At 46.1% G+C, this 13,561-nt stretch overlaps 1 protein-coding gene across 1 annotated transcript in view; it reads left to right on the top strand.

Moving 5' to 3' along the window:
• Positions 1-13,561, top strand: part of LOC122940357 (protein-glutamine gamma-glutamyltransferase 6-like) — a 40,485-nt gene that overhangs the window by 15,231 nt on the left and 11,693 nt on the right. Inside the window, exon 2 of the mRNA XM_044296987.1 lies at positions 263-366. Coding sequence (XP_044152922.1) covers positions 263-366 — 104 coding nt within the window. The remainder of the gene's footprint in view (positions 1-262; positions 367-13,561) is intronic.

Here is a 13,561-nt window from a genome sequence, read left to right as displayed (position 1 = left end):
AATTGACAGAGTTTAGTGTGAGCCATAAAATGATGAAAATTACAAAAACAACCACAATGACCAGCTGAAGTAAGACTAGCCTAAAAAAAACACAACTATTTTTTTCCACAAACGTCCTATTTTTAAGGACTGTCCAGGAATTTCTGGACGGTTAGCAACCCTGGACAGGTGTGATGGTGTATCTTTTAAGAAAGGAGCCATTTTTTTTTTTTTTATCCATAATTGTGGTTATTACCATTATTATTACTGTCATCTTCTTCAGGAATTTTCATGTATGGAATGAAGCCTGGTTTACCAGAGATGATCTTGGATCATTCTATAATGGATGGCAGGTTCTGGATGCAACACCACAAGAGACAAGTGAAGGTTGGAATAACCAATTTTTCAGACGTTTGTTTGGAGTAGGTGGCTAGTAAATAAAAATAGTGGATGTTAATGGAGAAGGATGGGCAACTAAAGGAATTATTATCCATCATGTGGAACTTCAGTGAATGAGGTTGAGGGGCAGATTATAAAACCCCTGAGCACCTCTGGAGCTTGTCTCTGTTGGTCAGTTGGCACTGAATGATATTCATGCTGCTCCTGTTGATACAATTATACTGTGAAGTATGGAATCCACAGAGCAGCAATGGGGTGGTAGTTTGTCGAGTGGCCAAGTATTGCACAGCAAAGCTAGAGTGACTTACCATGAATTGCTGCTTAATCCCGGCAAGTGTAGGTGAGGCACATAAAAATCATGTAATTTACCTATAATTGTTGAGAAACTGGAGTATACTACTGCCAACGGTCACTTTGTGAAAACCCACAATGTCCAATTTACTGTAACTCATGTGTTGAAAAAATCAAAGTCAGAGTGATTACATTGAGCATTTTATGTAGTTCTAAAGCATAAGGTACATGTATTCATGTATTGTGAATAGAGTTGAGCGAACACCTGGATGTTCGGGTTCGAGAAGTTCGGCCGAACATCCCGGAAATGTTCGGGTTCGGGATCCGAACCCGATCCGAACTTCGTCCCGAACCCGAACCCCATTGAAGTCAATGGGGACCCGAACTTTTCGGCACTAAAAAGGCTGTAAAACAGCCCAGGAAAGAGCTAGAGGGCTGCAAAAGGCAGCAACATGTAGGTAAATCCCCTGCAAACAAATGTGGATAGGGAAATGAATTAAAATAAAAATTAAATAAATAAAAATTAACCAAAATCAATTGGAGAGAGGTTCCATAGCAGAGAATCTGGCTTCCCGTCACCCACCACTGGAACAGTCCATTCTCAGATATTTAGGCCCCGGCACCCAGGCAGAGGAGAGAGGTCCCGTAACAGAGAATCTGTCTTCATGTCAGCAGAGAATTAGTCTGCATGTCATAGCAGAGAATGAGGCTTCACGTCAGCCACCACTGCAACAGTCCATTGGCATATATTTAGGCCCAGCACCCAGGCAGAGGAGGGAGGTCCCGTAACAGAGAATCTGTCTTCATGTCAGCAGAGAATTAGTCTGCATGTCATAGCAGAGAATGAGGCTTCACGTCAGCCACCACTGCAACAGTCCATTGGCATATATTTAGGCCCAGCACACACACAGGCAGAGGAGAGAGGTCCCGTAACAGAGAATCTGGCTTCATGTCAACAGAGAATCAGTCTGCATGTCATAGCAGAGAATGAGGCTTCACGTCAGCCACCACTGCAACAGTCCATTGGCATATATTTAGGCCCAGCACACACAGGCAGAGGAGAGAGGTCCCGTAACAGAGAATCTGGCTTCATGTCAGCAGAGAATCAGTCTGCATGTCATAGCAGAGAATGAGGCTTCACGTCAGCCACCACTGCAACAGTCCATTGGCATATATTTAGGCCCAGCACCCAGGCAGAGGAGGGAGGTCCCGTAACAGAGAATCTGTCTTCATGTCAGCAGAGAATTAGTCTGCATGTCATAGCAGAGAATGAGGCTTCACGTCAGCCACCACTGCAACAGTCCATTGGCATATATTTAGGCCCAGCACCCAGGCAGAGGAGGGAGGTCCCGTAACAGAGAATCTGTCTTCATGTCAGCAGAGAATTAGTCTGCATGTCATAGCAGAGAATGAGGCTTCACGTCAGCCACCACTGCAACAGTCCATTGGCATATATTTAGGCCCAGCACACACACAGGCAGAGGAGAGAGGTCCCGTAACAGAGAATCTGGCTTCATGTCAGCAGAGAATCAGTCTGCATGTCATAGCAGAGAATGAGGCTTCACGTCAGCCACCACTGCAACAGTCCATTGGCATATATTTAGGCCCAGCACCCAGGCAGAGGAGGGAGGTCCCGTAACAGAGAATCTGTCTTCATGTCAGCAGAGAATTAGTCTGCATGTCATAGCAGAGAATGAGGCTTCACGTCAGCCACCACTGCAACAGTCCATTGGCATATATTTAGGCCCAGCACCCAGGCAGAGGAGGGAGGTCCCGTAACAGAGAATCTGTCTTCATGTCAGCAGAGAATTAGTCTGCATGTCATAGCAGAGAATGAGGCTTCACGTCAGCCACCACTGCAACAGTCCATTGGCATATATTTAGGCCCAGCACACACACAGGCAGAGGAGAGAGGTCCCGTAACAGAGAATCTGGCTTCATGTCAGCAGAGAATCAGTCTGCATGTCATAGCAGAGAATGAGGCTTCACGTCAGCCACCACTGCAACAGTCCATTGGCATATATTTAGGCCCAGCACCCAGGCAGAGGAGGGAGGTCCCGTAACAGAGAATCTGGCTTCATGTCAGCAGAGAATCAGTCTTCATATCATAGCAGAGAATCAGGCTTCACGTCACCCACCACTGTAAGAGTCAATTTTCTTAAATTTAGGCCCAGAACCCAGGCAGAGGAGAAAGGTCCCGTAACAGACAATCTGGCTTCATGTCAGCAGAGAATCAGTCTTCATATCATAGCAGAGAATCAGGCTTCACGTCACCCACCACTGTAAGAGTCAATTTTCATAAATTTAGGCCCAGAACCCAGGCAGAGGAGAAAGGTCCCGTAACAGACAATCTGGCTTCATGTCAGCAGAGAATCAGTCTTCATATCATAGCAGAGAATCAGGCTTCACGTCACCCACCACTGTAAGAGTCAATTTTCATAAATTTAGGCCCAGAACCCAGGCAGAGGAGAAAGGTCCCGTAACAGACAATCTGGCTTCATGTCAGCAGAGAATCAGTCTTCATATCATAGCAGAGAATCAGGCTTCACGTCACCCACCACTGCAACAGTCCATTGGCATATATTTAGGCCTAGCACACAGGCAGAGCAGAGAGGTCCCGTAACAGACAATCTGGCTTCATGACAGCAGAGAATCAGTCTGCATGTCATAGCAGAGAATGAGGCTTCACGTCAGCCACCACTGCAACAGTCCATTGGCATATATTTAGGCCCAGCACCCAGGCAGAGGAGGGAGGTCCCGTAACAGAGAATCTGTCTTCATGTCAGCAGAGAATTAGTCTGCATGTCATAGCAGAGAATGAGGCTTCACGTCAGCCACCACTGCAACAGTCCATTGGCATATATTTAGGCCCAGCACCCAGGCAGAGGAGGGAGGTCCCGTAACAGAGAATCTGTCTTCATGTCAGCAGAGAATTAGTCTGCATGTCATAGCAGAGAATCAGGCTTCACGTCACCCACCACTGTAAGAGTCAATTTTCAAAAATTTAGGCCCAGAACCCAGGCAGAGGAGAAAGGTCCCGTAACAGACAATCTGGCTTCATGTCAGCAGAGAATCAGTCTTCATATCATAGCAGAGAATCAGGCTTCACGTCACCCACCACTGTAAGAGTCAATTTTCATAAATTTAGGCCCAGAACCCAGGCAGAGGAGAAAGGTCCCGTAACAGACAATCTGGCTTCATGTCAGCAGAGAATCAGTCTTCATATCATAGCAGAGAATCAGGCTTCACGTCACCCACCACTGTAAGAGTCAATTTTCATAAATTTAGGCCCAGAACCCAGGCAGAGGAGAAAGGTCCCGTAACAGACAATCTGGCTTCATGTCAGCAGAGAATCAGTCTTCATATCATAGCAGAGAATCAGGCTTCACGTCACCCACCACTGCAACAGTCCATTGGCATATATTTAGGCCTAGCACACAGGCAGAGCAGAGAGGTCCCGTAACAGACAATCTGGCTTCATGACAGCAGAGAATCAGTCTGCATGTCATAGCAGAGAATGAGGCTTCACGTCAGCCACCACTGCAACAGTCCATTGGCATATATTTAGGCCCAGCACCCAGGCAGAGGAGGGAGGTCCCGTAACAGACAATCTGGCTTCATGTCAGCAGAGAATCAGTCTTCATATCATAGCAGAGAATCAGGCTTCACGTCACCCACCACTGCAACAGTCCATTGGCATATATTTAGGCCTAGCACACAGGCAGAGCAGAGAGGTCCCGTAACAGACAATCTGGCTTCATGACAGCAGAGAATCAGTCTTCATATCATAGCAGAGAATCAGGCTTCACGTCACCCACCACTGTAAGAGTCAATTTTCATAAATTTAGGCCCAGAACCCAGGCAGAGGAGAAAGGTCCCGTAACAGACAATCTGGCTTCATGTCAGCAGAGAATTAGTCTGCATGTCATAGCAGAGAATCAGGCTTCATGTCAGCCACCACTGCAACAGTCCATTGGCATATATTTAGGCCTAGCACACAGGCAGAGGAGAGGTTCATTCAACTTTGGGTAGCATCGCAATATAATGGTAAAATGAAAATAAAAATAGGATTGAATGAGGAAGTGCCCTGGAGTCCAATAATATATGGTTATGGGGAGGTAGTTAATGTCTAATCTGGACAAGGGACGGACAGGTCCTGTGGGATCCATGCCTGGTTCATTTTTATGAACGTCAGCTTGTCCACATTGGCTGTAGACAGGCGGCTGCGTTTGTCTGTAATGACGCCCCCTGCCGTGCTGAATACACGTTCAGACAAAACGCTGGCTGCCGGGCAGGCCAGCACCTCCAAGGCATAAAAGGCTAGCTCTGGCCACGTGGACAATTTAGAGACCCAGAAGTTGAATGGGGCCGAACCATCAGTCAGTACGTGGAGGGGTGTGCACACGTACTGTTCCACCATGTTAGTGAAATGTTGCCTCCTGCTAACACGTTGCGTATCAGGTGGTGGTGCAGTTAGCTGTGGCGTGTTGACAAAAGTTTTCCACATCTCTGCCATGCTAACCCTGCCCTCAGAGGAGCTGGCCGTGACACAGCTGCCTTGGCGACCTCTTGCTCCTCCTCTGCCTTGGCCTTGGGCTTCCACTTGTTCCCCTGTGACATTTGGGAATGCTCTCAGTAGCGCGTCTACCAACGTGCGCTTGTACTCGCGCATCTTCCTATCACGCTCCAGTGCAGGAAGTAAGGTGGGCACATTGTCTTTGTAGCGTGGATCCAGCAGGGTGGCAACCCAGTAGTCCGCACAGGTTAAAATGTGGGCAACTCTGCTGTCGTTGCGCAGGCACTGCAGCATGTAGTCGCTCATGTGTGCCAGGCTGCCCAGGGATAAGGACAAGCTGTCCTCTGTGGGAGGCGTATCGTCATCGTCCTGCCTTTCCCCCCAGCCACGCACCAGTGATGGACCCGAGCTGCGTTGGGTGCCACCCCGCTGTGACCATGCTTCATCCTCATCCTCCTCCACCTCCTCCTCATCCTCGTCCTCCTCGTCCTCCAGTAGTGGGCCCTGGCTGGCCACATTTGTACCTGGCCTCTGCTGTTGCAAAAAACCTCCCTCTGAGTCACTTCGAAGAGACTGGCCTGAAAGTGCTAAAAATGACCCCTCTTCCTCATCCTCCTCCTCCTCCTCCTGGGCCACCTCCTGTTCCATCATCGCCCTAAGTGTTTTCTCAAGGAGACATAGAAGTGGTATTGTAACGCTGATAACGGTGTCATCGCCACTGGCCATGTTGGTGGAGTACTCGAAACAGCGCAACAGGGCACACAGGTCTCGCATGGAGGCCCAGTCATTGGTGGTGAAGTGGTGCTGTTCTGTAGTGCGACTGACCCGTGCGTGCTGCAGCTGAAACTCCACTATGGCCTGCTGCTGCTCGCACAGTCTGTCCAGCATGTGCAAGGTGGAGTTCCACCTGGTGGGCACGTCGCATATGAGGCGGTGAGCGGGAAGGCCGAAGTTACGCTGTAGCGCAGACAGGCGAGCAGCGGCAGGATGTGAACGCCGGAAGCGCGAACAGACGGCCCGCACTTTATGCAGCAGCTCTGACATGTCGGGGTAGTTGTGAATGAACTTCTGCACCACCAAATTCAGCACATGCGCCAAGCAAGGGATGTGCGTCAAACCGGCTAGTCCCAGAGCTGCAACGAGATTTCGCCCATTATCACACACCACCAGGCCGGGCTTGAGGCTCACCGGCAGCAACCACTCGTCGGTCTGTTGTTCAATACCCCGCCACAACTCCTGTGCGGTGTGGGGCCTGTCCCCCAAACATATGAGTTTCAGAATGGCCTGCTGACGTTTACCCCGGGCTGTGCTGAAGTTGGTGGTGAAGGTGTGTGGCTGACTGGATGAGCAGGTGGAAGAAGAGGAGGAGGAAGCCGAGAAGGAGGAGGTGGCAACAGGAGGCAAAGAATGTTGCCCTGCGATCCTTGGCGGCGGCAGGACGTGCGCCAAACAGCTCTCCGCCTGGGGCCCAGCTGCCACTACATTTACCCAGTGTGCAGTTAGGGAGATATAGCGTCCCTGGCCGTGCTTACTGGTCCACGTATCTGTGGTTAGGTGGACCTTGCTACAGATGGCGTTGCGCAGTGCACACTTGATTTTATCGGATACTTGGTTGTGCAGGGAAGGCACGGCTCTCTTGGAGAAGTAGTGGCGGCTGGGAACAACATACTGTGGGACAGCAAGCGACATGAGCTGTTTGAAGCTGTCTGTGTCCACCAGCCTAAATGACAGCATTTCATAGGCCAGTAGTTTAGAAATGCTGGCATTCAGGGCCAGGGATCGAGGGTGGCTAGGTGGGAATTTACGCTTTCTATCAAATGTTTGTGAGATGGAGAGCTGAACGCTGGCGTGTGACATGGTTGAGACGCTTGGTGACGGAGGTGGTGGTGGTGGTGTTGGTGGTACATCCCCTGTTTGCTGGGCGGCAGGTGCCAACGTTCCTCCAGAGGCGGAGGAAGAGGCCGAGGCGGCAGCAGCAGAATAGGCCGAGGCGGCAGCAGCAGAAGAGGTAGCAGGGGGAGCCTGAGTGACTTCCTTGGTTTTAAGGTGTTTCCTCCACTGCAGTTCATGCTTTGCATGCAGGTGCCTGGTCATGCAGGTTGTGCTCAGGTTCAGAACGTTAATGCCTCGCTTCAGGCTCTGATGGCACAGCGTGCAAACCACTCGGGTCTTGTCGTCAGCACATTGTTTGAAGAAGTGCCATGCCAGGGAACTCCTTGAAGCTGCCTTTGGGGTGCTCGGTCCCAGATGGCGGCGGTCAGTAGCAGGCGGAGTCTCTTGGCGGCGGGTGTTCTGCTTTTGCCCACTGCTCCCTCTTTTGCTACGCTGTTGGCTCGGTCTCACCACTGCCTCTTCCTCCGAACTGTGAAAGTCAGTGGCACGACCTTCATTCCATGTGGGGTCTAGGACCTCATCGTCCCCTGCATCGTCTTCCACCCAGTCTTGATCCCTGACCTCCTGTTCAGTCTGCACACTGCAGAAAGACGCAGCAGTTGGCACCTGTGTTTCGTCATCATCAGAGACATGCTGAGGTGGTATTCCCATGTCCTCATCATCAGGAAACATAAGTGGTTGTGCGTCAGTGCATTCTATGTCTTTCACCGCTGGGGAAGGGCTAGGTGGATGCCCTTGGGAAACCCTGCCAGCGGAGTCTTCAAACAGCATAAGAGACTGCTGCATAACTTGAGGCTGAGACAGTTTCCCTGGTATGCATGGGGGTGATGTGACAGACTGATGGGGTTGGTTTTTAGGCGCCATCTGTGCGCTTTCTGCAGAAGACTGGGTGGGAGATAATGTGAACGTGCTGGATCCACTGTCGGCCACCCAATTGACTAATGCCTGTACCTGCTCAGGCCTTACCATCCTTAGAACGGCATTGGGCCCCACCATATATCGCTGTAAATTCTGGCGGCTACTGGGACCTGAGGTAGTTGGTACACTAGGACGTGTGGATGTGGCAGAACGGCCACGTCCTCTCCCAGCACCAGAGGGTCCACTAACACCACCACGACCATGTCCACGTCCGCGTCCCTTACTAGATGTTTTTCTCATTGTTATGGTTCACCACAACAACAAATATATTATTTGGCCCAATGTATTGTATTCAAATTCAGCGGGATATAAATTTGAGGCCTAGTATTTAGGCGCTGGGTGACCGGTATGGATTTAGTGACAGAATTAGACTTGGAAATGCACAGAAGCGTGTGTGTGAAGTTATTCTGAATGACCCAATGTGCACCTTGAATATTATATACCCTTTTTGGGATAGATTTCAAATAGCTCTGATATAGCAGAAACCACTAAATTATGAAATTGCTAAATTGGGAATTGTACTTCAACCCAGAACAAAAAATGTGCTTTGACGGGCACTAAATAACTTTCCCAGCTACAACAGGACAACGGTAACGAGAGATTTAGAGGGATTTAAATTTGAGGCCTAGTATTTAGGCGCTGGGTGACAGGTATGGGTTTAGTGACAGAATTAGACTTGGAAATACACAGTAGCGGGTGTGTGTGAAGTTATTCTGAATGACCCTATGTGCACCTTCAATATTATATACCCTTTTAGGGATAGATTTCAAATAGCTCTGATATAGCAGAAACCACTAAATTATGAAATTGCTAAATTGGGAATTGTACTTCAACCCAGAACAAAAAATGTGCTTTGACGGGCACTAAATAACTTTCCCAGCTACAACAGGACAACGGTAACGAGAGATTTAGAGGGATTTAAATTTGAGGCCTAGTATTTAGGCGCTGGGTGACAGGTATGGGTTTAGTGACAGAATTAGACTTGGAAATACACAGTAGCGGGTGTGTGTGAAGTTATTCTGAATGACCCTATGTGCACCTTCAATATTATATACCCTTTTTGGGATAGATTTCAAATAGCTCTGATATAGCAGGAACCACTAAATTATGAAATTGCTAAATTGGGAATTGTACTTCAACCCAGAACAAAAAATGTGCTTTGACGGGCACTAAATAACTTTCCCAGCTACAACAGGACAACGGTAACGAGAGATTTAGAGGGATTTAAATTTGAGGCCTAGTATTTAGGCGCTGGGTGACAGGTATGGGTTTAGTGACAGAATTAGACTTGGAAATACACAGTAGCGGGTGTGTGTGAAGTTATTCTGAATGACCCTATGTGCACCTTCAATATTATATACCCTTTTATGGATAGATTTCAAATAGCTCTGATATAGCAGAAACCACTAAATTATGAAATTGCTAAATTGGGAATTGTACTTCAACCCAGAACAAAAAATGTGCTTTGACGGGCACTAAATAACTTTCCCAGCTACAACAGGACAACGGTAACGAGAGATTTAGAGGGATTTAAATTTGAGGCCTAGTATTTAGGCGCTGGGTGACAGGTATGGGTTTAGTGACAGAATTAGACTTGGAAATACACAGTAGCGGGTGTGTGTGAAGTTATTCTGAATGACCCTATGTGCACCTTCAATATTATATACCCTTTTTGGGATAGATTTCAAATAGCTCTGATATAGCAGGAACCACTAAATTATGAAATTGCTAAATTGGGAATTGTACTTCAACCCAGAACAAAAAATGTGCTTTGACGGGCACTAAATAACTTTCCCAGCTACAACAGGACAACGGTAACGAGAGATTTAGAGGGATTTAAATTTGAGGCCTAGTATTTAGGCGCTGGGTGACAGGTATGGGTTTAGTGACAGAATTAGACTTGGAAATACACAGTAGCGGGTGTGTGTGAAGTTATTCTGAATGACCCTATGTGCACCTTCAATATTATATACCCTTTTAGGGATAGATTTCAAATAGCTCTGATATAGCAGAAACCACTAAATTATGAAATTGCTAAATTGGGAATTGTACTTCAACCCAGAACAAAAAATGTGCTTTGACGGGCACTAAATAACTTTCCCAGCTACAACAGGACAACGGTAACGAGAGATTTAGAGGGATTTAAATTTGAGGCCTAGTATTTAGGCGCTGGGTGACAGGTATGGGTTTAGTGACAGAATTAGACTTGGAAATACACAGTAGCGGGTGTGTGTGAAGTTATTCTGAATGACCCTATGTGCACCTTCAATATTATATACCCTTTTTGGGATAGATTTCAAATAGCTCTGATATAGCAGGAACCACTAAATTATGAAATTGCTAAATTGGGAATTGTACTTCAACCCAGAACAAAAAATGTGCTTTGACGGGCACTAAATAACTTTCCCAGCTACAACAGGACAACGGTAACGAGAGATTTAGAGGGATTTAAATTTGAGGCCTAGTATTTAGGCGCTGGGTGACAGGTATGGGTTTAGTGACAGAATTAGACTTGGAAATACACAGTAGCGGGTGTGTGTGAAGTTATTCTGAATGACCCTATGTGCACCTTCAATATTATATACCCTTTTATGGATAGATTTCAAATAGCTCTGATATAGCAGAAACCACTAAATTATGAAATTGCTAAATTGGGAATTGTACTTCAACCCAGAACAAAAAATGTGCTTTGACGGGCACTAAATAACTTTCCCAGCTACAACAGGACAACGGTAACGAGAGATTTAGAGGGATTTAAATTTGAGGCCTAGTATTTAGGCGCTGGGTGACAGGTATGGGTTTAGTGACAGAATTAGACTTGGAAATACACAGTAGCGGGTGTGTGTGAAGTTATTCTGAATGACCCTATGTGCACCTTCAATATTATATACCCTTTTAGGGATAGATTTCAAATAGCTCTGATATAGCAGAAACCACTAAATTATGAAATTGCTAAATTGGGAATTGTACTTCAACCCAGAACAAAAAATGTGCTTTGACGGGCACTAAATAACTTTCCCAGCTACAACAGGACAACGGTAACGAGAGATTTAGAGGGATTTAAATTTGAGGCCTAGTATTTAGGCGCTGGGTGACAGGTATGGGTTTAGTGACAGAATTAGACTTGGAAATACACAGTAGCGGGTGTGTGTGAAGTTATTCTGAATGACCCTATGTGCACCTTCAATATTATATACCCTTTTAGGGATAGATTTCAAATAGCTCTGATATAGCAGAAACCACTAAATTATGAAATTGCTAAATTGGGAATTGTACTTCAACCCAGAACAAAAAATGTGCTTTGACGGGCACTAAATAACTTTCCCAGCTACAACAGGACAACGGTAACGAGAGATTTAGAGGGATTTAAATTTGAGGCCTAGTATTTAGGCGCTGGGTGACAGGTATGGGTTTAGTGACAGAATTAGACTTGGAAATACACAGTAGCGGGTGTGTGTGAAGTTATTCTGAATGACCCTATGTGCACCTTCAATATTATATACCCTTTTAGGGATAGATTTCAAATAGCTCTGATATAGCAGAAACCACTAAATTATGAAATTGCTAAATTGGGAATTGTACTTCAACCCAGAACAAAAAATGTGCTTTGACGGGCACTAAATAACTTTCCCAGCTACAACAGGACAACGGTAACGAGAGATTTAGAGGGATTTAAATTTGAGGCCTAGTATTTAGGCGCTGGGTGACAGGTATGGGTTTAGTGACAGAATTAGACTTGGAAATACACAGTAGCGGGTGTGTGTGAAGTTATTCTGAATGACCCTATGTGCACCTTCAATATTATATACCCTTTTAGGGATAGATTTCAAATAGCTCTGATATAGCAGAAACCACTAAATTATGAAATTGCTAAATTGGGAATTGTACTTCAACCCAGAACAAAAAATGTGCTTTGACGGACACTAAATATCTTGCCCAGCAACAACAGTACAGCGGTGGGTAACGAGAGATTTAGAGGGAATTAAATTTGAGGCCTAGTATTTAGGCGCTGGGTCACCGGTATGGATTTAGTGACAGAATTAGACTTGGAAATACACAGTAGCGGGTGTGTGTGAAGTTATTCTGAATGACCCTATGTGCACCTTCAATATTATATACCCTTTTTGGGATAGATTTCAAATAGCTCTGATATAGCAGGAACCACTAAATTATGAAATTGCTAAATTGGGAATTGTACTTCAACCCAGAACAAAAAATGTGCTTTGACGGGCACTAAATAACTTTCCCAGCTACAACAGGACAACGGTAACGAGAGATTTAGAGGGATTTAAATTTGAGGCCTAGTATTTAGGCGCTGGGTGACAGGTATGGGTTTAGTGACAGAATTAGACTTGGAAATACACAGTAGCGGGTGTGTGTGAAGTTATTCTGAATGACCCTATGTGCACCTTCAATATTATATACCCTTTTTGGGATAGATTTCAAATAGCTCTGATATAGCAGGAACCACTAAATTATGAAATTGCTAAATTGGGAATTGTACTTCAACCCAGAACAAAAAATGTGCTTTGACGGGCACTAAATAACTTTCCCAGCTACAACAGGACAACGGTAACGAGAGATTTAGAGGGATTTAAATTTGAGGCCTAGTATTTAGGCGCTGGGTGACAGGTATGGGTTTAGTGACAGAATTAGACTTGGAAATACACAGTAGCGGGTGTGTGTGAAGTTATTCTGAATGACCCTATGTGCACCTTCAATATTATATACCCTTTTTGGGATAGATTTCAAATAGCTCTGATATAGCAGGAACCACTAAATTATGAAATTGCTAAATTGGGAATTGTATTTCAACCCAGAACAAGAAATGTGCTTGAACGGACACTAAATAACTCGCCCAGCTACAGCACTAGGGACAGATTTAGCTGGATATAAATTTGAGGCCTAGTATTTAGGCGCTGGGTGACCGGTATGGATTTAGTGACAGAATTAGACTGGGATATGGCCAAAAAATGAACAGACTATTGCTGGTTAAATGCACTTGGTGTGACAGCTTCACCCTGATGTAGGCTTTAGCCAAAAAACAACCACACCATTGAGGGTTAAATGCACTTGGTGACAGGCGCAGCTTGCCCCTGATTTTGTATATGGCCAAAAAATGAACAGACTATTGCTGGTTAAATGCACTTGGTGTGACAGCTTCACCCTGATGTAGGCTTTAGCCAAAAAACAACCACACCATTGAGGGTTAAATGCACTTGGTGACAGGCGCAACTTGCCCCTGATTTTGTATATGGCCAAAAAATGAACAGACTATTGCTGGTTAAATGCACTTGGTGTGACAGCTTCACCCTGATGTAGGCTTTAGCCAAAAAACAACCACACCATTGAGGGTTAAATGCACTTGGTGACAGGCGCAGCTTGCCCCTGATTTTGTATATGGCCAAAAAATGAACAGACTATTGCTGGTTAAATGCACTTGGTGTGACAGCTTCACCCTGATGTAGGCTTTAGCCAAAAAACAACCACACCATTGAGGGTTAAATGCACTTGGTCGCAGCTTGTGCTGGCGCACCACAAGACACAAAATGGCCGCCGATCACC

Source organism: Bufo gargarizans, chromosome 6 (genome assembly GCF_014858855.1).
Source record: "Bufo gargarizans isolate SCDJY-AF-19 chromosome 6, ASM1485885v1, whole genome shotgun sequence".
NCBI classification, from domain to species: Eukaryota; Metazoa; Chordata; class Amphibia; order Anura; family Bufonidae; genus Bufo; species Bufo gargarizans.
This window is presented reverse-complemented; position numbering and strand designations above follow the sequence as displayed.